At 42.2% G+C, this 24065-nt stretch overlaps 1 protein-coding gene across 1 annotated transcript; it reads left to right on the top strand.

The window, feature by feature from the left end:
• Positions 1–33: 33 nt before the first annotated feature.
• Positions 34–22795, top strand: acin1a (apoptotic chromatin condensation inducer 1a). The gene is made up of 18 exons (XM_085389284.1): positions 34–214; positions 1620–1685; positions 1867–1978; positions 2069–2124; positions 2234–4930; positions 9095–9241; positions 9390–9475; positions 14600–14657; positions 17180–17219; positions 17516–17658; positions 17779–17922; positions 18057–18252; positions 18603–18748; positions 19138–19245; positions 20743–20850; positions 20941–21235; positions 21321–21421; positions 21507–22795. Exons 1-18 carry the CDS (start codon positions 77–79, stop codon positions 21822–21824), a joined length of 4959 nt encoding a protein of 1652 aa, XP_085245410.1. The 5' UTR covers positions 34–76; the 3' UTR covers positions 21825–22795.
• Positions 22796–24065: the final 1270 nt, after the last annotated feature.

Genomic DNA, 24065 nt, shown 5'->3' with positions numbered 1-24065 from the left:
AGTCGTCGGCGATGACGTGACGTCGATGAAGGCGTTGATCGTCGCTCTCGCTGGGAACTGACAAGAGGAACGGAAAATGGCGGACCTTGAAGACGTTACGCTGGACGGGAGACCGCTCCAGTCCCTTCGAGTAGCGGACTTAAAGGCCGCTCTCGAGGAGAGGGGGCTGTCGAAGAGCGGCCAGAAGAATACTCTCATCAAAAGACTCAAGGGGGTGAGTTTTACTGCGATATATGGTGCCACGGTCGCTGCAAGCTAACGTTAACGAAGAGACGGGCTGATGCTCTCTCGAGGGCCGACAACTGAGTATCGTTACTGCTGAGCGTAGTAGAGTTATCGAGGTTAAAGCTCATTCACCAGCTGTAAATGTCTTTATTTTGTCAGCGCTGTGGTTATGCAGTGCTGTGGCCCTGTAGAAATGTTCCAGCTACGGAAAGACTGGCACTTCACTCAACTTATCGGCTAATCCTAAACTGTGTCTCGGGTTGATGTTGTCCCGTTAGCTCGTTAGCTCTCCTGGCTAACGCTATGAGTTGATCAGTGGCCTTAGCGACTCGCTTGCTGCTGTGTATGCTGCTTTTAACGATGTGTACACTGCTCTTGTGAGTTTGTCCAGCAGATTAACATTTCACCACTTAGAGTTAATGAGAAAAACGACAACTTTTAGCGGCTAACCCGCAATTTTTAATTAACGTTCTTGCCGTTTTTGTTGGTAAACGCATTGGCTAGTTTTAGGAGTAGTTTCCCTCAAAATCTGCAGCAGGCCCGTGAGCTGCCGTTGGTCTTGAGCTTGTTTGTTTTTCATTGCGACAGATCGTCAAACCTTATTAAGATAGCTAAGGCGTTCTTTTCTTTTTGTTACTGGGCAGTCCCGATTGCATTATTTCACTGAGCCATCAACGCTTTACTGTTTGTTTGCGTTGCGTTTATATAACCTATATTACGCCAGACAGTGGTTCTTTTCTCACAAAACCCAGAATATGTTGATTATTTTAGTCGTAGTTACCAGCTAACGTACTTGCAAAGCTCATATAAAGCCATTGGGTTATTAACAGTTTCGTCCTACCAGCATCTGATAATGACAGTGACATTATAATGGACATAATAGCAATGTAAAAGATCAACTATGTCTACGTGCAAAGTAATAGATCATGAATAAAGTAGTAGTAATAGTGCATAGATTTATACAAGGTGTTTCATTGGTGATCAATGAAATTTAAGATAAGTTGATCACTGGTTGGTGTTTGACCACAGCTTTAGAGTAACCTTGTCAATTATTGTTTGACAGACTCCCATGTCCTTTACCATCTTACATGGGAACATTGTTGCATATCATCCTCCTTCGTTTGTCAACAAGTTTTGTAGTTTCTCACAACCGCAGGCTTTCTAAAAAAAGTATCAAAGACAAAATTCTCCAAGTCTAACATTATTATAAAAGAGGAGCAGCGATGCTTAAGGATATTTGTTACATTTAGTACATAGAAACTCATTATATTTTGTCAAGGGCGGAAATATCAGCGGATGTGATAAAACATACTACTGAATAGAGTGCAGCTACAAGGTTGCCCATGAAAGAGTGTTCTCCTTTTTTCTAAAAACATCTCTTATCTCACTAACAGGCTCTCATGCTGGAGAACTTGCAGAGGACCTCCACAGCTCATATTGGACTACAGCCAAACTCTCAGGTGTGAATCTCAAAGACAGTTTTAGTTTCATATAAAAGGCTGAAGTGTCTTGATAAGTGATGGCCTTTTATGTATATATGGCAAACCGTGCATTTACACAACCTCATAAATGTCTGCAAAAAGTATGCGTTATTAGCCTTGAGATCTTGCATTGTATTTCAAAATTTCTCTGTGTGTTTAGATTGGTGAGGAAATGAGCCAGAACAGCTTTATAAAGCAGTATCTGGCTAAGCAACAGGAGCTACTGAGGCAGCGTCTGGAGAGAGAGGCTCGTGAAGCATATGATACAAATGGCAAGTTGTGTTGAATAAAATACTGTACACATTATGGATGGTTATTGTAAAATCTTGTGATTTTTATGTTTATTTCTCTTTTGTGAACAGAGCAAGAGGAGCACGCAGAAGTCAACAATAGTACACCGTGTCCTCCTCCAGCCCAGGTTAGATTGTACTTTCTCTTCTTAAGTGTTAGGTGTAAAAGTAACTTTCTGATTAAACTTGTGGGAGGGGATAATAAATAAATCTGCGCTCCCTTTCTGTTCTTGTCAGGATGTCACACCAGCATTACCTGAGCAGCACAAGCCAGCTGGCACCTCTGGTGAAGAGGGATTGTTGGGTGCGGTAAATGAGGGCCAAGCAAACAGAAACCAGGAGGCTGACATGTCCAGTCCACCTGCTTCTGGCTCTGTGCCCATGCGTGTTCCTGCCGCTGAGCAAAGGCCAGAGAGAGGCTCTGCATCAAGTGAAGTCCCAGGTGACAGCGACGATGACGACAGCGAGGATGGTGACGAGGACGGTGACGATGACGACTGGGACAGCAGCGCTCGAAGGAGAAACTTCAGAGAGCCAGCCAGGGGACCCACAACAAGGGAGAGGTCTGCAGCGTCCCGTCAACCGCAGCAGCAACACATCCCTTCTCTTTTGTCACCTCAACTCCGCCAGCCAACACCGCCTCCTTCCCCTCCACCAGAATTATCATTCCCTTTGCCTGACACCCCTAAACAGAGTCCACCTAGTCCAGATGTTCCCCAAGCCAGGCGTTCCCCCAGTTCTTCCAGCTCTGGTTCCTCCAGCGGTGGTAGCCGTAGTAGCAGCCCTGAGCCACAAAGGAGTGGACATGCTGAACGCAGGCCTGGCCCACTAACCCTTCTGGCACGTAAAATGGAGTCAGAAGGTGCTTTCTCCGGAGGAGGATGGCATGGCACTGATGGCGAAGCTGATAGGCAAGAAAGCAATTCATCCTCAGCTACATCATTTCCTGGCAGAGGACCACCAGAGAGCCTGGTATCTGCCACCACTCACACCTCTAACACTGCAGAGCATGTACCATTTCCAATAATGCCAGGCACCAATCAGGGTGTTACAGGAGCACATTCAGCCCATATTCAAGTACCTGTGAGTACACTTGAGCCCACTGTGCCTGACGAGAGGGTCAGAGAGATGGAGTCTGACCTAGAAAGACAAGAGAAGCTGAGAAAACGTCGGCAAGAACGTACCGCGGCGGAAGAGCGAGAGAGAGCCCTAGCACTGGAGCGAGAAAGAGAGCAAGCTTTGGAGAGAGAGAGGTTTGAGCAACAGCAGGCCTTAGAAAAGGAAGAGAGAGAGAAGGCTTTGCAGAAGGAGAAGGAACTTGCTCTAGAAAAAGAGAGACAGGAGAGGGAGCAAGCTTTGGCTAAAGAGAGGGAAGAGCAAATGAGGGCCTTGGAGCTTGAAAGGCAGGCTGAGCTTCAAAGACTTAAACTTCTGGAGCAAGAACGGCTGCAGAGAGAAAGGGAGGAGAGGGAAAAGCGCGAGAGAGAAGAAATGGAGAGAGCAGCTTTGGAGCGTGAGCGAGAAAGGCTAGAAAGAGAAAGAGCTCTGGAGGCTGAGAGGATTGAGAGAGAAGAGGCTCTGGAACGGGAAAGGTTAGAGAAGGAAAAGGCTTTGGAGCAGGAGAGGATAGAACGTGAAAAAGCCTTAGAGCAAGAGAGGATCGAGAGAGAAAAGGCTCTAGAGCTAGAAAGGTTGGAGAGGGAGAAGGCCTTGGAGTTGGAGAGAAGAGAAAGAGAAAAAGCTTTAGAGCTAGAAAGGCTGGAGAGGGAGAAGGCCTTGGAGTTAGAGCGAAGAGAAAGAGAACGAGTTGAAAGAGAGAAAGCTTTAGAGCAAGAGAGGATAGAGAGGGAAAAGGCCTTGGAACGAGAGAGGGTGGAAAAAGAGAGGGCAGAGAGACGGGCGGCTCTTGAACAGGAGAGAATTGAGAAAGAGAGAAAGGAAAAGCTAGAGAGAGCCCTACAGCAAGAAGAACTAGAAAGGGCAAGAAAAGAGATGGAGAGAGCTCTGGAGCAAGAAAGGGAAAAAGCTCTTGAACATGAAAGGCTGGAGAATGAGAAAGCAGTGCAGAAAGAAAAGGAGGAGCGGGAGAGGAAGCTGGAGCTGGAGAAAGATAAAACTGGGGTGGCTGAAAAGGAGAGTGAGAGTCACCTTTCTCCATCCAAATGTGGCCTTGAGGCTGGTCTCACACCCCTGCCAACTCCTCACCCCCTCTCCACAGGACCCGCTATAAACTCGTCAGCAGAGGCAGGAGACCAGGAACAAATCCGTGCTCCAGAACCCCAGAGCGAAGGCCAAGCAGCAGAGTGTAGTGCAACCATTTCAACAACATCTCTTTCACCACACTCGTCATTTAAAAAATTCCGGTTCGTAATGGACCGAGCACAACCCTCATCCACGTCTATGGTTATTAAGCGGCCCCGTACATTTTCTGATAGCCCACAGCCTCGCACCTCACCTGTCACTTATCCCACCACTGTTGGGAAAGGACAGTCTGAAGGACATAGGCCCTCAGTTAAACAGGAAGATTCAGAGCTACGGACAAATCAGCAGGTTGCTGCTCCACCACCGGGATCTGTGAGGATCCAGTCTGAGGAGGACACTGCTGTTATTACTGAAATGGGTCCCAAAGAAGAAAGAGCCACAAGGCTAGTGTTGGAGGATAAAGAACAGGCAGCTTCAGGAAAGACTGAACAGGCTGCCAAGGAGTCCATCAAAAAAGTAAAAGAAGCTGATGAAAGCAAGGGTTTGTCAAGCTCATTGAGTGGAGCGGAGCAGAGAGGAAGAGATTCAAAGAAGGAAAGGATACGAACAAGACAAAGATCATCATCCGATTCCTCTTCCTCAGAATCGGACTCTGGGTCCTCATCTTCTCAATCATCCGGTTCATCCTCGTCCTCTCAAGAGAAAAAGAACTCCACCTCCAGAGTTACAAAGGTAAGAATAAATGATCTGTCTGTCTTTGGCATTAATGCAAAGTTGTATTAAATCTATATAAACCAAACTAAATTAGTTCCAAAATGAACATATTTGGATAAATATCCATCACCTTAATAATCAAGGTATAAAATCCACCTGTGTTGTTTCCAGCAGTTGGACATATTCTGAATTTACATAGAGCTTGAACAATGGCACCATACACATTTGCAGTCATTAATCATGATTTGGCAATGGTATAGATGCTTGACTATTTATTTGTGTCACACTTGTGACTATAAAGTTGTATAATATACCAATTTATTTATCTTAAATCATATTGTTGCTCAGATTGCATTTCTCCACAGTCTGCTGAATTCTTTATGCTAAAATTATTATTTTTTAATCATTTAAAAAGAAGGCTACTTTACTTTTAAAGGGATCTGTATTCATTGGGTGTAGTGGGCTCTCAGCAGAGTGGTATTAGTCTCTGATCACAGCAGGTGTTTTCTGGCAGTATCTCTGAATACAAGCGAGTGGGTACAATTTTTCAATTTAATTTTTTTTTATCTGTTAAAACTGTCTGGTTTGCGTTTAAGACGCTGTTGGCTATAGTTCCTTACCGTATTTTCACGACCATAAGACGCACTGTACTAAAAGGCGCAGTCTCAGTTATGTGTGCCATTACTGTATTTAAAACACACATAAGGCGCACTGGATTATAGGGCGCATACAAGTACCGTATGCGTATTTAAAAATAAAGCGGGAGCAAACCTGAGTTCGGTACCTTACTCACATTTCTATTACCGGTAATCATCATCATCAACAACACACAAGCATACAAGTGTGCGTATTTAAAAATAAAGCAGGAGCAAAACAAAGTTTGGTACTCACATTTTTATCATCAATCAAACCCATGGAAGTCCTCATCCTCTGTGTCTGCTAAATCTCCATCAAACATTCCAGGTTCACTTTCTTCACTGTCAGAGTCACTTTCCGTGCCGTGCGGCTCCTCGGAAATGATGCCGGCGTTTGCGAAAGCTCGAACAACAGTGCCAGCAGACATGTTAGCCCAAGCATCTACAATCCATTGGCAAATTGTGGCGTAACTCGCCCGGCGCTGCCTTCCACTCTTGGTGAAACTGTGGTCTCCATCGGTCATCCATCGCTCCCAGGCCACTCGCAGCCTTACTTTGAACGGGCGGTTCACACCGATGTCCAGCGGTTGGAGTTCCTTTGTCAGGCCTCCCGGAATGACAGCAAGCTCACAGTTCATTTGTTTCACTAGTTTTTTCACATCGGCTGTGAGATGGGCACGCATAGAGTCACAGATTAAGAGCGATGGATGGTGATGCGTGGAAAAAAAACCACCTGGTCTCCTTACATACACCTCCCTCAGCCAGTCTTTCATCATTTCCTCATCCATCCAGCCCTTTTCATTTGCCTTAATGATGATTCCTGCTGGAAACTTCTCTTTAGGCAAAGTCTTTCGCTTAAAAATCACCATAGGCGGCAAGCACAACAGTAAAAGAAGACTTTTCGTGCCCCGTTGTGCGTATCGCTACCGTGCTGGTCCCCTTCTTCTCCACAGTGTGACTCACCGGGATGTCAAAAGTGAGCGGGACCTCATCCATGTTTGTGATGTGGCTGGGCTGGATGTGTTTGTCGGCGATGTGTTTGCTGCAGTAGGAGCGGAAGAATGGCCAGCTTTTCATTATAATCCGCTGGAAGTTGCTGCGCTACCGTAGTCCTGGTCTGGATGGAAAAATGGCACCGTTTCATAAAACGAAAGCACCAGACGGACCTCCTTGGAAATGTTCAATGTTCATCTCTTCAGCTAGTGAAACTGCTTTTAGCCGAATGGTGACCGTCGAAACGCTTCTCCCGCTCGTTCTTTGCTCGATGATCCACCGCTCGAGTCTTTCCTCCAACTCAGGCCACCTCGCCTTATGTCCGTGGAAACTCAGCTGCGTTTTCTTGACCTGCCGGAGCTTGTTTTCTAGCTTCCTCCATTTGCGAACCATCGATTCGTTAATCTTAAATTCTCTCGCCGCTGCTCGATTTCCATGTTCCTCCGCGTAGCTGATGGCCTTCAGTTTAAACTGTGCTTCGTAAGCGTGTCTCTTTGCCATTTTCAGGGTTGTTAAAACAACGATGTCCTGCATAATGCACATACCTGTATAAAAGAACAGGTATGTGCGATTGTCCCGGTATATACAATCAACGCCCACACTTCACCCTTTAGCGCTCTCATGGTGTTCTCTACTACGTCCTCCTTACAACACACAGGGCGCACTGCGCTATAGGGCGTGCCGTACTTCTTGAAGAAAATCTAAGACTTTTAAGTGCGCCTTATGGTTGTGAAAATACGGTAGTTTAATACTTGTGGGGCTAAATCCAAAGTTGTGCTTGATGCATAAATAGCACAAGTCAGATGACAACATTTGTATCCCTGTACTAATTTTATCAATGTTTAATCATCATGTGAGTTGCAAGGTAAATAAGAATAAAAGGTAACTCAAGACTCTGTTGACTAGGCTAGTAACCAATTTTTATTTGGTATAGTATTGTTTTTTTTCCTCGTCAAACTTTGTTTTTGCAAAAAGAAAAAAGAGAACTTCCATTTGCATCAGTCACAGCCTCACACCCATTTAGTAGTCTATTTGTTTATTTGCTGGGGTAACATTTCACTCTGTGTTGCCTGAAACATCACCATTAATGTGGATCAGTGTCTTAACAGTTAAACTACTCTCTCACCTGCTCAGTACAGTTAAGATACCTGGAGAATGCTAACCACTCCGTTGTGAATAGTAGCTTACTGCTTCTTCTCTAATAGTTTTCTATAGTTTGGAGCTGTGTCTTGGGTCATTGTCCTGTAAGGCAATTGGCTCCAGTCAAAGGCAATGGCTCACGCAGTTTTGCAAAAATGGAGTGATGGCTGTCCTTGTTCTACAACTATTTCATCCTGTGCAAAACTCTTATTTTACCAATGCCAGAGCACCCAAATTCATCCGTTTTATCCGTCATGACAGGTGGCATCAAACACCCCTTCAGGTTCTTTTACAGATGTTCTTCTGTGTTTTTTCTACCCAGTCACCTCAAACTTGGAACTTTATGTTCAAAAGCTTTTCTTATTTTGTAATTCTTCAGTAGCTGTGCTTGCCTTGCCATCTTAATCTTTTCCTTTTATTGGCCGCTCTCAGATATAGCTTTACTTACCAACTCTAGTAATGATCAGCATCTTGGATTTCATTGATGTTGAGACTGTGGGTGGGGGTGGTTCTGCGGGCGGCTCTTTTTAGAGGCGCTGCTAATTTTGTTTAACAAACCAGCGACTCAGATGCCCTGTTCTGTACATCACTGGGGCCCCTCGTTTCTTTTTTTTTTTTTTTCTTTTTTTTTTTTTTCAGTTTGTGTCTGTAGATTGTGAAAATATCATAAACATTCTTTCATGAAGTCGACAGTTTTTTCCTGTGTTTTTAGGGGGGATAACAGCCTTTATCAAGGACAGAGTTTTAGAATCAAGCTATTTCCTTTGCTGTTTTGCTATACAGTCCTCAATTCTGCTAACTCTGATAAAGCCAAAATTTTTGCTTCTTTAAAAAAAATGAAACAATAAATCAAAAAGATTTTAGTTGTGCACACATGGTGAAATATTTTTTTTCCTGATAATTAATTATTAATACATGAAAAGGATTAACAACCACTGAGGAAAGCAGGTGGAATGGTGTCCATCTCTTTATACTGCCACGTATTATTAAAACTGTATATGTAACTGAGTACTTGCATGACTAGCCCTTAGCATAGTGGTTAGCATAAGTAGGTGCAGAACCCTTGGAAAAGGGCTTCCAAGGAGATTTTGCTAAATCAAATATATACAGAGCTATATCCTGTGACCCGTGCTGAATAAAGGAGCAGACAAAAGCAGCTAGCAATAAAGGTTGTCATTTATTGTTTCCATTGATTTTTAATGAATAGAATAAAAAGATTAATTGCCATTTACCATTTCTGAATAATCATATTATTATAAATCATATTATTTAAACTGAAAATGTTTATTTTTAAAAAAAAAACTTACCATGCCTATTTTGTAAAAATAAATTCAAAGTAGACTTTATATATTTTTGCTCCAATGCAAAAAAAAATAAAATAAAATATTGAACTGCTCTCTTTTTTTCCTTCAAGGAGGAGACATCTAAAAGAGATTCCTCAACACAGCACATGGCGGCTCAGCATGAGGATGTAAGGAAATCCTCAAAAACCTCTACCTGCAAAAGAGAGACGTCTGCAGAGAAGGCTAACACAACTGCAGATGGAGACAGTCACAACGTGGTAAGTTGCTTAGAATAAGTTCCCCAGAAGATTCACCTTCACAATATCTGTGTCAGAATGGGCAGGTCTTTGATAATAAAACAGATTTGCCATAAATGAACCACACTGTCTGCTCTTCATCTTATTCCCTGCCCTTTAAAATTCCCAGGCACAGTTTTCCAAAGCACCGACTGGAGAAGAAAAACATGGGAAGAGAACAGACAGTGAGGAAGAGGAGGAAAAGGACAAACAAAGGTCTGGTTTTCAGTCCCAGTTTTCTGAAACATATCTTATAGTTTGTTTGTGTGTCAGATTTACTCACTGGGATCAGTGTATTTGTGCTCTTATTAACATGCAAGTATAGAGGCTGTTAACAATGCTCAGTAACTATTTGACCTCTTCTGCATCATGAGTGGGGATTTGCCAGTTTGGCCCTGTTAGGTGGACGGTGGGCCAGTCTGTTCAAATTAGCTTTGTTGCTCTGTATACCACACAACACACCAAACACTAATGCACTCGCTGCTAATTGAAGAGCTACAGCAAAGGCTCAGTTGTTTAGGGGGTCTCTCTCCCTCCCCTCCCCCTCTTTATATTCAGTTTAAAACTGGTTGGAAAGATATATTTTATTTTTACTTTAGAAAGTGTTGTTGTCAGCTAGATTTATAGTTTTCATTTCACCAGTCTCTTCAGCTCCATTCCACATGTGCCCGTGTGACAGTAGATGCACTTGGAGTAAAGAGCTGGAAAGAAGAAGCTAGTGGGACAGTAAATGACAGCCGTAGGCGTCAGGCTGATGCCCACAGTAAGCTGAAATGAGACTAGTGCAGCTAATTAGGTGAATAACAAATGTAAAATTTAAAAAATGTATTTTGGTCCTGAAGCCATTTATCATTTTATTTACAAATAAATATAGGAGTTGTATTTATTTCATGTATGATGTTCTCTGTACCTGAAGTGATGGCATTATAACTCTCAGAACTGGAAAAATTTGGACTGATAGTTCCTTAATTGTCAATACAGTCAAAATAAACATTTCTTGAAACATGAATTGATTACATTGCTGTGTAGAGGTTTTCCACTTTCTGAAAAAACAAACAATGGATAACAATGGCAAAGAAGTTTCATCTCCTATGATATATTATGTCAGTTAAGGTTCTTAAATCTAAACTAGGGACAAGACCAAATTTGTGAATAGCCTTGATCTTCAGTCCCTCCGGTGGCACTGGAGTAAAATCAGACTTGAGTCTGTAGAGGAAATTGCTGCCTGATTTTGTATGTCAAAAGTGTCAAGTAACACAGTTTGTCCCAAAATCCACAAATACAAATGAAAAGCATCATAGAAAAACAATATGATAGATGAGCAACATTGGGTAGGAAACCTTTTTCACATTCCAGTGCTTGCTTTACCCTTTTGTTTTACCTTCTTCTTAAGGACCTTTTAAGATGTCTCTTCTTATTACAAAAAAAATACAAAAACAAAATGATAGAAACATGTTTTTGGCAGATTTAAAAATAAAAAAAAAGTTTAAAAAATTTAAAAAACAAAACAAATTGTAATAAAACACTGGATTAACTCCACATAGGTCAACACATTCACCACTCCAAACATACAAAGCTACTAATAAAATTACTGCCCCGGGGCCTCCTCCCGGTGGGACATGCCTGGAACACCTCACCCAGGAGGCGCCCAGGGGGCATCCTTGTCAGATGCCCGAACCACCTCAGCTGGCTCCTTTCGATGTGGAGCAGCAGCTGCTCTACTCTGAGCCCCTCCCGGATGGCCGAACCTCTCACCCTATCTCTAAGGGAGAGGCCAGCCACCCTTCGGAGGAAGCTCATTTCTGCCGCTTGTATCCGCGATCTCGTTCTTTCGGTCACTACCCACAGCTCGTGGCCATAGGTGAGGGTAGGGACGTAGATCGACCGGTAAATTGAGAGCTTCGCTTTTACACTCAGCTCCCTCTTCACCACGACGGACCGGTGCAGCGTCCGCATTACTGCAGCTGCAGCCCCAATCCGTCTGTCGATCTCCGGCTCCCTTCTCCCATCACTCGAGAACAAGACCCCGAGATACTTGAACTCCTCCACTTGGGGCAGGAACTCATCCCCGACCCGGAGTGGGCACTCCACCCTTTTCCGGCTGAGAACCATGGCCTCAGATTTGGAGGTGCTGATCCTCATTCCCGCTGCTTCACACTCGGCTGCGAACCGTTCCAGTGCGAGCTGGAGGCCCTCACCCGATGAAGCCAACAGAACCACATCGTCTGCAAAAATCAGAGATGAGATTCTGAGGCCACCAAAGCGAAAGCCCTCCGCCACTTGGCTGCGCCTAGAAATCCTGTCCATAAAAATTATGAACAGAACCGGAGACAAAGGGCAGCCCTGGCGGAGCCCATCACCCACCGGGAACGAGTCCGACTTATTGCCGGCAATGCGAACCAAGCTCTTGCAACGGTTATATAGGGATCGAATGGCCCGTAGCAATGGGCCAGACACCCCATATTCCCGCAACACCTCCCACAGGACGCCCCGAGGGACACGGTCGAATGCCTTCTCCAAGTCCACAAAACACATGTAGACTGGTTGGGCAAACTCCCATGCACCCTCAAGTTGTCAGAACGCAGCCTTATTCCAACATGGAATAAATTCATTTTCACACAATACCCCATTATGACAAAGTGGGAAAAAAAAAGGTTGCTTGTAAATCTTGCAAATTTAATAATAAAATTTTTTAACATGTAGATAAGTATTCACAGCCTTTGCTCAATATTTTGTTTAAGCACGTTTGGTAGCAATTATAGCGTCAAGTTTTGTTTTGTTTTGTTTTTTAAAGTAAGCTTGCCGCACCTATTTTTGGGCAGTTTCTCTCATTCTTCTTTGCAGATCCTCTAAAGCGCCATCAGATTAGGTGGGGCGTGTCAGTGCACAGACGTTTTTCAGATCTTTCCTGAGATGTACAAGCAGGTTCAAGTCTGGGTCTGGGTGGGCCATTCAAGGACATTTAGAGCGGTCACAAAGCCACTGTGTGGTTATCTTGGCTGTGTGCTTGGAGTCGTTGTCCAGTTGAAAGATGAATGTGATGAATCTGAAGATTAATCAGATGTACAGAATGCTCTGGAGCAGGTTATGAAGGATGTCTTTGTGCATTGCTGCGTTCATCATTCCTTGACCCTGACAAGGTCCCAGGTGTCAAAAAACATCCCAACAGCATGATGTTGCCACCACCATGCTTCACTGTAGGGATGGTAGTGGCCAGTTGATGAGTCATGCTTGGTTTCCTCCACACACAAGAGGCTTGGCTTTTTTTTTTCATCAGACCAGAGAATTTTGTTTCTCGTGGTCTGAGAGTCCTTCGGGTGCCTTTTGACAAACTCTAGGTGGGCCGTTTGTGCCTTTTACTGAGGAGTGGCTTCTGTCTAATTGCTGGAGTGGTGCTGAAATGGGTGTCCTCCTGGAAAGTTCTCCTCTCTCAACAGAGCAACACTGGAGCTCTGTCAGAGTGACCATCGGGTTCTTGGTCACCTTCCTGACTAAGACCCTTTTACCCTAATTGCTCAGATCGGCTGGGTGGCCAGCTCTAGGAAGAGACCTGGTGGTTCCAAACTTTTTCCATTTACAGATTATGCATAATCACTTATTAGCATCAGTCTTTGATTAACTCTTATTTACAGATATGCATTTTTCTTTCTATTGCAGCATGCAGATAACTAAAGAATATTTTTTAACATAACAACGACATAATTGTAACTATAATGTAATTACTAAATTAAGTAAGAAGTAAGTAAGATGTTAATGCTAGTACTCTAGGCAGTTTTTATTGTAAGTTTCATCAAGATGGATGATCAGTGTAAAAGAGAGGCCTACGATCATCATAGTAAGATTTCAGGTTGTTTCTCCTACAAAATATAATGTAGCTTTATTGTGCTTAAACTGTCCTTTAGGCGCAAAGCTAGTGAAATGACCGAAAGCTTCTTTTTTTTTCTTCTTTTTTTAAATCTCATTATTTCATAAATATTTCTACTTAAAAAAAACAACAACTCCTCAATGGTAAGAGTGGAGTAATTATTTTGCACATCGCTATTTACATATTGTGGAAAAAGCACGTGAAAAAAAGCCAGTTCCGTGGACATTGTTTTATGAAATGACATACTGATGTGTTCACTTTAACGCTTCCATGATGTCATTATAATGAAGACCTGATAAAAACGGTGTAAGAAAAAAGGCTGGGCATTGAATTTCCCATCAGGCGATTGATGAGACTACCTTAAATCCGGCGTGCTAGAAAAGATGTGGGTCCTTTTTCTTTTTTTTAATACAAGATCTTTTTTTTCTTTATTCGTTGCAACATGGCTGTGCTCAGTCGGCGGGTTTAGCAGCCTATGCCGGCCTTTGGCTCTCCACACCGCGGCTCAGCTAGACAGCAGGCGACACTTTGTCCGCTGCAGGTTCCGGTTGACAGCCGCTGCGGTCATGGACGTATTCACAGAGTAGTGTTCGGAGAGAGGAAGACAGCAGGGAGGGAAGAGAAGCGGTTCGTTGCGACGCAGTCGTTTTAACGGCAGTCGCAGTCTGTGTGCTGCGTGTGGAGCGAGCACGGCGTGGTCTCAGTGCTGTGAAGTTCCCCAAGTTGATTTCAGTCGCAATGAGTGGACTTGTTCGCGTGTGCTTTCACGAGGATGGTGTGACGACGTGAGGCGTACGCTCATTCGTCAGGTACCGTGTAGCTGTGGTGCGTGTCGGATCTGGACGGGCGCAGCTTGGCTAAATAAGGAGTGTGGTAACTGCGTTTAATTTCTGTTTTATTTTTCTCGCCTCGGCTCAGTTCTTTAACCCTGAGGGGGACGATAGCAGCGCATTTGATGTGGTCACCAACGTGTGATGCGGTGAAGGCGCAGTAATTTTAGCATCTGCTGGTTGCTGTTTGTGCATTACATTGGAGTGGGTCCACTTGCTGAGATTTTAACGCGTTTTTATGCTGTGTTGTGGTTCCTTGACACGTGTTTGAGAAAACGTGAATTTTTGAATTATGATTGCAGTGTAATGACATTTAAAGGACTAAAGTATTAATTTTGCATGCACTGCCCAGCTACTGGCAATATTTACAAAGGCATATCCATTTTAAATCAGTTTTAATTTAGGAATCAATTAAGTTTCTGATTTTAATCCTTTTGTTCCTATTGCTAGGAATATTTTTAATACTTTAGATTTGACATGTTTTGTTTTTGTTAAACATTTACATAGTGTTTTGATTGCTTGTGTTAAGCTATTAATTTAATATTTTTAACATCTTATGAGTGAGTTTTCTTTCTTCATACTGATGATCTTTTTTCCTTTTTTACCTCTTTTCTTTGATGTGTATTTATTTTTAACAATATGCAGGCAGATGAAGGAGACTACCATGGCAGATCCAGAGAAATTTCAAGAAACCAGTGAGGAGGTAAGGCACCTGGAGAATCCCAAATCATTTCAGTTCTGAAGGCTTTCATTAATTAAGTACTTTGCAGGGGAGATGCAGTTTTTAGGGATGTTCCTCGTGACTAATTTACTAGTTGTTTAAACAAGAGAGAAAGCTTAGCTATTCATCTACTTGAAAAGACAGAAAACTCTGACTATATTAAAAACTGGACACAAATTGATCGACAAATTTCAACATTGGCCCAAAAAGTATTGCATGTGTGTTTGTGGAACTATATGAACTATAGTATGAACTGTAACAATGTCCTGCACCACAGTGCAGTGTGATTACTCGGGGGTTTAGTTCCAGTTTATTCTGACACAAACGATATTTATTTATTTTTAAACAGTGCTGAAGAACAGCGATGGTTCGCTGTCTCGGCTGTCATCGGTTTACTTTCCCCCCCTCGCTCGTTACTTTCCTCCACAGAGATAGGTAGAGAGACGGAGGCATAGCTGGTGTTAGCGCTGCAGGCAACATGAGTGGCCAGCAGCATCTTTGAAATGGCAACTGCTGTTGTATAGTAATAACATAATAATACATTTAACTGGCAGCCGTGTTTAAACGTCTAGTCAATTAGTCACAGGCATCCATAATAGTTAGATTTTTTTTAGTGCACTTTTTGAATTATTCCTAGTTTTTAAACATGTTACATTTTACTGTAAGTATTTAGATTTTTGTTTTGTTTTTAAACAACAAGAAAGGGTCATTAGAAGGTTTAATGGGCCATTTTCAAACTTGGTAGTATGTTAACCTTGGGTACTGTCATAGGAACAAACAGCAAGGGTGTTTTCTCACTGTGGCTGATGTTTAAACCCCAAATGATTCCTTTGTTATAAAGGTGCTCATGCTTCTTCCATTGCCCCTATTGGTACCTGCGTACTACCTCTGGCACTACTGCTACTGCTGCACCTGTTCCACTGTCCCCAAGAATCCAGAGTTGACCACAGATAAGCCCCAAAGTCTGCACTACAGAGGGACACCCCTGGCAACAAAGTCTGCCTCATTTTCACCGATATGGCTGACAGAAACTATTAATTGGACCAGAAGTTTTAAAAAGGGGGTTGGCTAGTCAATGTTGCCCACATCTTGCAGCCTGATTTTTACCAATCTAGCCCCACACCCTTAAAGTCTACATCGAGAGCATGAGGAAAGAAGCTTGCTCACTTAAGCCAAGTTCAAGGCTGCTGTGAACAAGTTTAAAGAAGTTTTTTTTTTTAAAAATTATTATTATCAAAGACATTTTTTTTAAATCTCATAACGATCAAAGAAAGTGGGCATTGTGGATTATGACCTGGAGAATGGTATGAAGGACATTTCGAGTTTTTGTGTATCTGTTGGAAGAGAGATCTGCTGCTTGGACACTTTTTCAGATAGCTTAAAGCAAATATCTGGACTGCAAGAGGCTGGGAATGTTTTCTCCTGAAAAAGGACTTGCCATTTGTTGCCAGAGTTTTGCTACTATGTGACTGCTTCTTAAATACAGCAGAACTTTTAAGTCAAACTTATGGAGTTGTTCCACAGTGACTGTTGACAGCATTCATTATCTGGTCTCAATTTAAGTGGACTGATCACTCTCTTCTGCCAGTATAAAAGTCTGCCACATCTTTAAAAGGACTAACATCTGAAGACGACTGCTTTGGCCAAGAACATTTGAAAGCCCAAACCCAAATGAACTATTGAGCCCAACCTACCAGCCAGCAAGATTTCAGATTTTCATCCAGCCACCATTGATTGGACCTTTTGTTCCCTAAATACAGTACATGCAGTCGTGATTGGGCCATATCCAAAACAGTAAGGATCAGGTGTCAGGGAATAAGTAGATGTTTACTCAGTGCTGTATTTCATAGCTTATTTTGAATGTGTTTAATATTAATTTATATTCTTTTTAATCACTGATGGAGAATGAGCTTTGGATTTTTAATTGTGCCTCCTGCAGTTTAACAAAAATATTTCTAAACCCCTATTTGGTGATCTTGTGTATTAGTTTACTTTTAGCTGACTAAAGTAGTTAAATATTAGTTTTGTTGAACTAGTTGGAGTTTGTCTACAAACATTTAAAAAAACAAAACATTTTAGTGCTTAAATTGAAACATTACAGTTTCCACTAGGTCCTTGTTTTTTGTTTTTTGTGTTTTTTTTTGGGGGGGGGGGCTTGTTTTGGGTTTTGTTTTGTTTGTTTGTTTGTTTGTTTTTTTGTTTTGTTTTTTTTAGAAAGTTCAAGTTTGAGAAGTTCAATCTTTAAAAGTAAGAAATATTTTCAAAAATCTACAGGTGTAGAGCTTCAAAAGTTAGGAGAACACATCATAAACATAAACAAAAGCAACATAGCTTGCCATCAATAAACAACGAGTTTTAAGGCGAGGTGTTGTTTTCAGTTCTCTTTACCCACTTCTTGTTTTTATTCCACATTTTCTTCAACTTGACCATTTGTCTCATTCCATGGTGTCGGCGTCTCACCTCTCCCATGTATATCGGGTTGTTTCTATCTTCTTGTGTTTCAGAAATCAAAGGCCTTCTCAGCTCGTAAGATCTCTCTTAGCAGTGAGTACAACCTTTCACCTTGTTCCATTCTTTACTAACATTTGATTATTCATGTTGATATTGTGGCTTTTTCTCCTCATATTTGTATTAATCTAGTTTACAAATATTTTTGATAGGGGAGGTGCAGCATTGATACGCTAAGGTTTGAGAACACAGCAGCGTTAAAAAATTCTTAAATTTGGTTATTCAACAGAATATATAATTCAGTAATCATTCAAAAGACCATTGTCTGTATATATTTCCAGTTGATGTGTTGCATAAACGTCGAGCATTGTATTGATTCCATTACTTCCCAGGCAGTAAATCATCCCCGGGCACCAGCAGTGCAGAGGGTGAACAGGAGTCTGGGACAGTGGCTGGTCGCAAGAGGAGGTGGGGCTCCAGCACAGCTGTCACTGCCAAGAAACCTTCCATCAGCATCACCACTGACTCACTCAAGGTATTTGCAGCAAAGCATAATTTGTTTTACATTGTAGTTAACAGTAATTCTCACAGATGCATTGTAAACACTGTCTCGTAGAAAGCTTAACCATGTTGTTTCCTCACGCTTTGCCTGTAGTCTCTGATCCCAGACATCAGGCCATGTCTAGGACAGGAAGCAGTAGTTGACTTGCATCCAGAGGAAGCTGTCCTCTCTGGGGCTGATGATGAAGACAGGGAGCGCTCTGATCAGGACCTTCAGATTAGACGCACAGTTACACAGGTTACTGTTGTTAGTGTTTAACTACTGATTAACCTGACGCTAGTATCTTCACTTTCATTAAGTGTAAAGTGCTCTTTAAGATTGTTCGAGGTTATCTCTCAGTTGATTGCTTGGTGTGATATCTTGTATTTAAGGTGGTGCATTCAGAAAGCCAGGAGAATGGGCAAAGAGAAGCAAAGAGGAGCAGGCAAGAGGAGGCAGAGGAAGATGATCTACAGGTAGACCAAGAAAGGACAAAGGCTCATGAAGAGCAGATGGATACCTCTATTCCTGTAGCTGTTGAAACTCATTCACCAACACATACCAGCCATGATGTAGAAATCAACACTGGTAAGATATCCACCGTAAGATGGCTTCTCTGCAGAAATAAATTCATCAGAATTAATTAATGTATTCCTGAAATCTAATTTTCATATTACCTTATGTTTAAGAAAGTCAAATGGGTGCATAACAGAAAGGCTGACAGAAAGACTTGAATGATTCTTTATATGGATTCAAACAACTATTTTCAGTCGGTGCTGATTTCTGGCATGCCATCTTGGGTGTAGCAATTCAAATAGTTTAATTATTTGACACTTGATACAGATCTCTTGTCTCGGTAAAGGAAAATATGTTCTATTATAAGAACTACAAAGACAGTGATGTAATGGAGACACTTTGCTCACTGTTTTTCATTCTAGTGACCCCCAGCGACACCCTCATCCGTCGCTCCATCAGCCAGCAGAAAACAAGTGTTTCCATCACAATTGATGACCCTGTTCGCACGGCCAAGCAGCCCTCACCACCTCGCGGAAAAGTCTCCACTATTGTTCACATCTGCAACCTGGTGAGAGAATAGGACCCATGAACAAACCCATGTTGGGCTCAAATTTCTAAAATATGAGCTATAGGACATGGATTTTTGTTTTCTTTCTTTTGGGGTTGATTTTAGATTTTTATTTTTTTTTATTTCATTTTTTTTGTTGAGGTATAAAACTTCCACAATATATTGTCTTCTACTGTCATAGACCCAGTTAATTTATAATAAATCAAAACAATTAAGTTAAAAGAATAATTGTATGGAAAGGTTTCAGTTTTTCCTCTTGTAATCTTGCTGACTTCTTATTGCATGTGTTTTTATTTAATTGTTCCACTGTGTTTATCTTGTTTGCAGTGTGTAAATTGTTAGTAGTCGCACTTTATTCATATTGTAATGGAGTCTGTGACACTGTTCAGGTGAGGCCATTCACTCTGGGACAGCTTAAGGAACTGCTCAGCAGAACTGGCAGTCTGATGGAGGAGGGCTTCTGGATTGACAAAATCAAGTCCCACTGCTATGTCACTGTAAGTTATTAAAAGCATTCAAGGCAAGGCAAGGCAAGTTTATTTGTATAGCACAATTCAACAACAAGGTGATTCAAAGTGCTTTACAGAGACATTAGAAACAAGAACAAATAAAAAGCATGATTTAAAATTGAATAAAACAAGCAAATAAACTAACTAACTAATTAACAAACAAACAAACAACAGTATATAAAATCAAAACAGATAAAATCAGAACTAGGGCTGGGCGATATGACCCAAAATTCATATCTCGATATTTTTTAGCTGGATGGCGATATAAGATATATATCTCGATATATTTTTTTTAAAGCCATAAAGTAAGAACAAAAAGAGAGTTCTTAGTCAAAGCTGTGTCCCAGATGTCACACAGGCACTTTTATTAACATAGAACAGATGTACATAAAATTTACTCAAAAATAAATTATGAGCATTCATTAAATAATAATGCTCCATAAATAAAAGAAAACAAGGTTGTTTTTGTGCTAAACAAAGAGCTCACAATTGTGCAGTCAAAATGTAAACTAAAAGATGCTGAGCACAATAACAAAGACAGTTTCACAGCTGCTCTGTTCCCAACTTGTACTGCGTGACTGACAGCCTGGAGTTTGAAATCCGCTTCGCAACCACGTCTCTTAACAGGTGCCATTTATGGTCCTTATACACAGTAGGGTAATATTACGTTGAAGCACAGTACGTATCACTCCGCGAGGCTCAGCCGTAATGCTCCGACAATCCATCAAGCGGTGCAGCTCCGTAGCTTACCAAAGTCGTACTCAAACATTTTTTGACAGATTGCTGAGCGCCGTGTTCCACATAAAATCGGTTCGCAGTCATCAAGCACAACCAGAATTCATACATAAGGCGCGCTGTCAACTTTTGAGAAAATGAAAGGATTTTAGTCCGTGCAGCACCTCTGGGCTGCATGGCGTTAGCGTGGTTAGCTCGTTAGCGTGGTTAGCTAGCTAACATGTTGACGCCATCCAGCCCCACGCACGGGGCGATGCGCAGTAACTCGTTAACGGAGATTTGCCGTGTCCATCTTGTCGCTTCCTGCAGGTGAAGCGATGGGGGAGGAGGGGAGGCCGAGTAACGTTGCGTAAAGACGAAAGTGGACGAAAGAGAGGCAAACTTGCGGCTCCACAAGTATAATTATAACGTAACATAGACTATATCGATATAAAGGATATTGTCACATCTTATATCTCGTATAAAAATATATCGATATTTTTAAAAAACTCGATATATCGTCCAGCTCTAATCAGAACAGTAGATAAAATCAGTAGTTAAATGTAAGTTTTGAAATTTAAGCTTAAAGTGTGGATTTGGTGTTTTATTCAAATGCAGCTGAGAACAGGTGAGTCTTCAACCTGGATTTAAATAAACTGAGTGTTTCAGCTGATCTGAGGCTGAGTTATATATCTGCAGCTCAGACTGCTTTTAGACATTGGAAGTATTTTCTCTCTCTCACGGGTCCTCCACTATACTTTCCGTGTCTAGTATTCAAGTGTAGAGGAGGCAGTCGCCACACGAGCAGCTCTTCATGGTGTGAAATGGCCACAGAGCAACCCAAAAGTTCTCACTGTTGACTTCTGCCAGCAGGATGAAGTAAGAATATTTTTGTTTAGAGTTTTTTTCCCCCTCCATAAGTGTTAAATGTTTGGCTATCTGTAATCTGAACATGTCTCTGCCCTGTAGTTGGACTTCCACAAAGGTTTGGGTGCAGGTGACAAACCTGGAGCAGAGGAACATGGTCCTGGCTCCGGCCGTGGTCGAACATCGGGCTTGCCCTCTCTCCTTCCTGAGCGAGATCAGTGGGCTGAACGGGAACGCGAAATGGAACGCAGGGAGCGAGCTCGAGCAGAGCGGGAGTGGGATCGCGACAAGGTTAGAGAGTTTGGAAAACACGGAGAAGAGAAGGAGGGAGGTCCTCGAAGGTCGCGATCAAGAGAGAGGCGACGCAAGGAGAGGGGAAAGAGCAAGGAGAAGAAAGGTAAGACGTGGATTTAGACTCAGTGTACCGGGTCCGCTGCCAGAGGCCTGTTCTCTTGTCTAATGTTGTGTGTATTCTCTGTCAGAGAAAATAGCCGAGGATCCCCCTGCAAAGCTGCTTGATGACTTGTTCCGCAAGACTAAAGCTGCCCCTTGCATATACTGGCTTCCACTTACAGATGAACAGGTGATGAAACAAACCACTTCATACCTTTTGGGGGTTTTGGGGTTTTTTTTAAAAGCATTTTTTTTTTTTTACATTTTCATTGTAGTTTGCCCAGCGGGAAGCTGCCAGAGCAGAACGGGCAAAAGAACGTGAGAAACGGCGAAAGGAGCAAGAAGAGGAGGAGAAAAAAAGGGAAGAGGAGCGCAAGGAGAGGGTGAAAACTGGAGGAGGCACAACAGAACGCAGTGAGGGTGAGAAAGACAAGGACAGAGAGAGAGACAGAGGTCGAGATAGAGACAGGGAGAGAGAGAGGGAAAGGGAGAACGACAAACGCAGGGATGGCTACCGTAGGCCCGGGGGCAGCGGGGCGGGCGGAGGCCGACGCTCACGCAGCCGCAGCGAACCACGAGAAAGGCGGCGCTAATGGCCAATCAACTGATGGAACTGTCCTAGAGACCGCCCTCCTCCATTTGCCTTTCACTACATGTACTTTGTTACAACTAAGACCCAACAGAGGACCAACCGATGTCGCTACCATCTCTCAAATTGTCATCTTCTTTTTTTATTTTAAAGCACATTTACACCTACACACATTTATGCTTTAAGGGGACCATGATCTTTTTTTTGCAGTGTTGTTTTTCAGAGCGCTGTCCGTGGCGTTACTGTCAAGGTTTGATATTTTTCTTTCTACATTTGCCTCTTTTTCTTCAGTTTTTGTCTTGACAGCATAGCTGTTTGACTCACTGGGTAATTTTGATTATTTAGCCCAACGTGCCCCATTTGCCTCATAGTGTGGGTGCCAATTATGATTTGCAGTCACTTGTTGTCGCCTCTGTGTTTAACAATTTGGATGAGGAATCCTTTTGTTGCTGCATGTAGTACAAGGCTCCTCCTGCCAGTCCTGCCTAAAGAGAAGACTCGGTCCTCTGCAGAGAGGACTGCATAAATCAGACAATACTGAAATAGGTGTGTTTGGCTTTTTGTACAGACTTAAGATTACTTCAAATCAAGTCTTTAAATGAGGCAGCTCTGGGGTATTTTTAAACAAGCGTGGAATAACTACTAAGGCAATGCAGTGTTCCTCTGTCTCTGTTAAGAGATGAGTTTATTCTCTGTGGGAGAGAATCTGTCTGTCACAGCTGACACAGATTATGTTTATGTCCTTATTGATTCTCCTCTTCTCCCTTTCCTCCTCTTCCTCCAGTACTCTGACCCTGTAGTCAGTACAGGCCTGAGAGGGGAGGTTGCATTATGAGTTTTCTCACCAATGGTTTTAATTTTTTTTTTTTTTTTTTGTATCTTTATCATTTACAAAGATTTGTTTTTTTGTTTTTGTTTTTTTAATTTCTTCTTGAGTACGCCTATCAGTGGTGAATGTACAAATAATAAAAATTGAAGTTTGAAACGACTGTGACGTTTCTTTCCGCTCTCCATGCTGATTGAGTTTGAAGTCAATTTTGTTTCTCTGTGATAACAGTTAAAAGTACTGTAGAGATGCAATACTAGGAATATGTGACTTCAGCAGTTATCCTTGGAATCCACAAGGTGTCAGTCACACCATGCTGTGGCTCAACTCATGTATCACTTTGGAATGAGAATGATCTAATGCTATTGGGTGACTCAGATTATTAACTTTTACCTGCTTTCTTAGTTGTTACAGTTTACTCAATTTACTAGCTGTCTTTGTGTCGCCCTGACTTTCTTTGTCTTTATTGTAAATGTGTCCACATTTCCCCTCTTCAGTTGCTTTGTGCCATCTCTCTGGGTCTTGACGTTTATCCTGCAGAGCTCAGCACTGCTCCTATGTAATTACAGCCTTATGGTCGCTGAGCATAACATTTTTTTGCCCTGATACAACTCAGTGTGGCTGGACTCTGCGAGGACCAGCAAATCGCTTGAGCTGGCATCTCTGGCAGACCAAGAGCAAAGTTCTAACTGGGGCAGCAAAGCTGGATTGACAAAGAGTTTCATCTGTAATGATGACATTTCACTTTTCAAATTCCACCCCTCTCTCACACAAGACAGCTCATAAACATCAAACAGTTCAGTATATAGTAGTTTATATTTAAGTATAATGACATTTTATTTACGTGGCACTTGCATAGTCTTACTGATCACTCAAAGCACTTATGACTGCAGGTTGGATATTTAACCATCCATTCACACAGCAACTTCTAAATCATTTACAGATCATCCTTGTCCAATTTGGAATCTCCACTTAATCTAACATGCATGTGTTTGGATTGTGGGAGAACCCCCACACAGACACAGGGTGAACATGCAAACTCCACACAGAATGACCTCAGCTGGGCTTCAAACTAGGAGCTTCACATCACCATACCAGCTCAGGGGTGGGTCTGCAGTACTGGCCAAAATATAAAAAAAAATCATGTCAGCCTTTTGAACCCTGGATTAAATAATATACTGTATTTTTTGCACCATAAGGTGAACTTAAAATCCTTTAATTTTCTGAAAAAAAATAATCGACAGTGCTTTTTTAATCCGGTGGCCATATGTATGAATTCTGGTTGTGCTTACTGACCTCGAACCAATTTTATGTGGTGGTACACTCAAAAATCTGTCAAAAAATGTTTTAGTACGACTTTGGTAAGCAATTATAGCTTGATAGTGCTTTGGAGTTGATTGTCGGAGCATTACGGCTACC

This window comes from Rhamphochromis longiceps, linkage group LG18, assembly GCF_057381845.1.
Source record: "Rhamphochromis longiceps isolate RC_006_pf linkage group LG18, R_longiceps_female_GT1.1, whole genome shotgun sequence".
Taxonomy (NCBI): Eukaryota; Metazoa; Chordata; class Actinopteri; order Cichliformes; family Cichlidae; genus Rhamphochromis; species Rhamphochromis longiceps.
The sequence above is the reverse complement of the archived record's forward strand: the minus strand, read 5'-3'. Positions and strand labels throughout refer to the sequence as shown.

Bases quoted from the DNA above. Each gene is read 5' to 3' on its own strand.
- acin1a (XM_085389284.1), top strand. From the start codon at position 77: ATGGCGGACCTTGAAGACGTTACGCTGGACGGGAGACCGCTCCAGTCC. The intron at 17,220-17,515 runs GTGAGTACAACC...ATTACTTCCCAG, and splicing joins TCGTAAGATCTCTCTTAGCA to GCAGTAAATCATCCCCGGGC. The intron at 21,422-21,506 runs GTGATGAAACAA...TTTTCATTGTAG, and splicing joins TTCCACTTACAGATGAACAG to TTTGCCCAGCGGGAAGCTGC.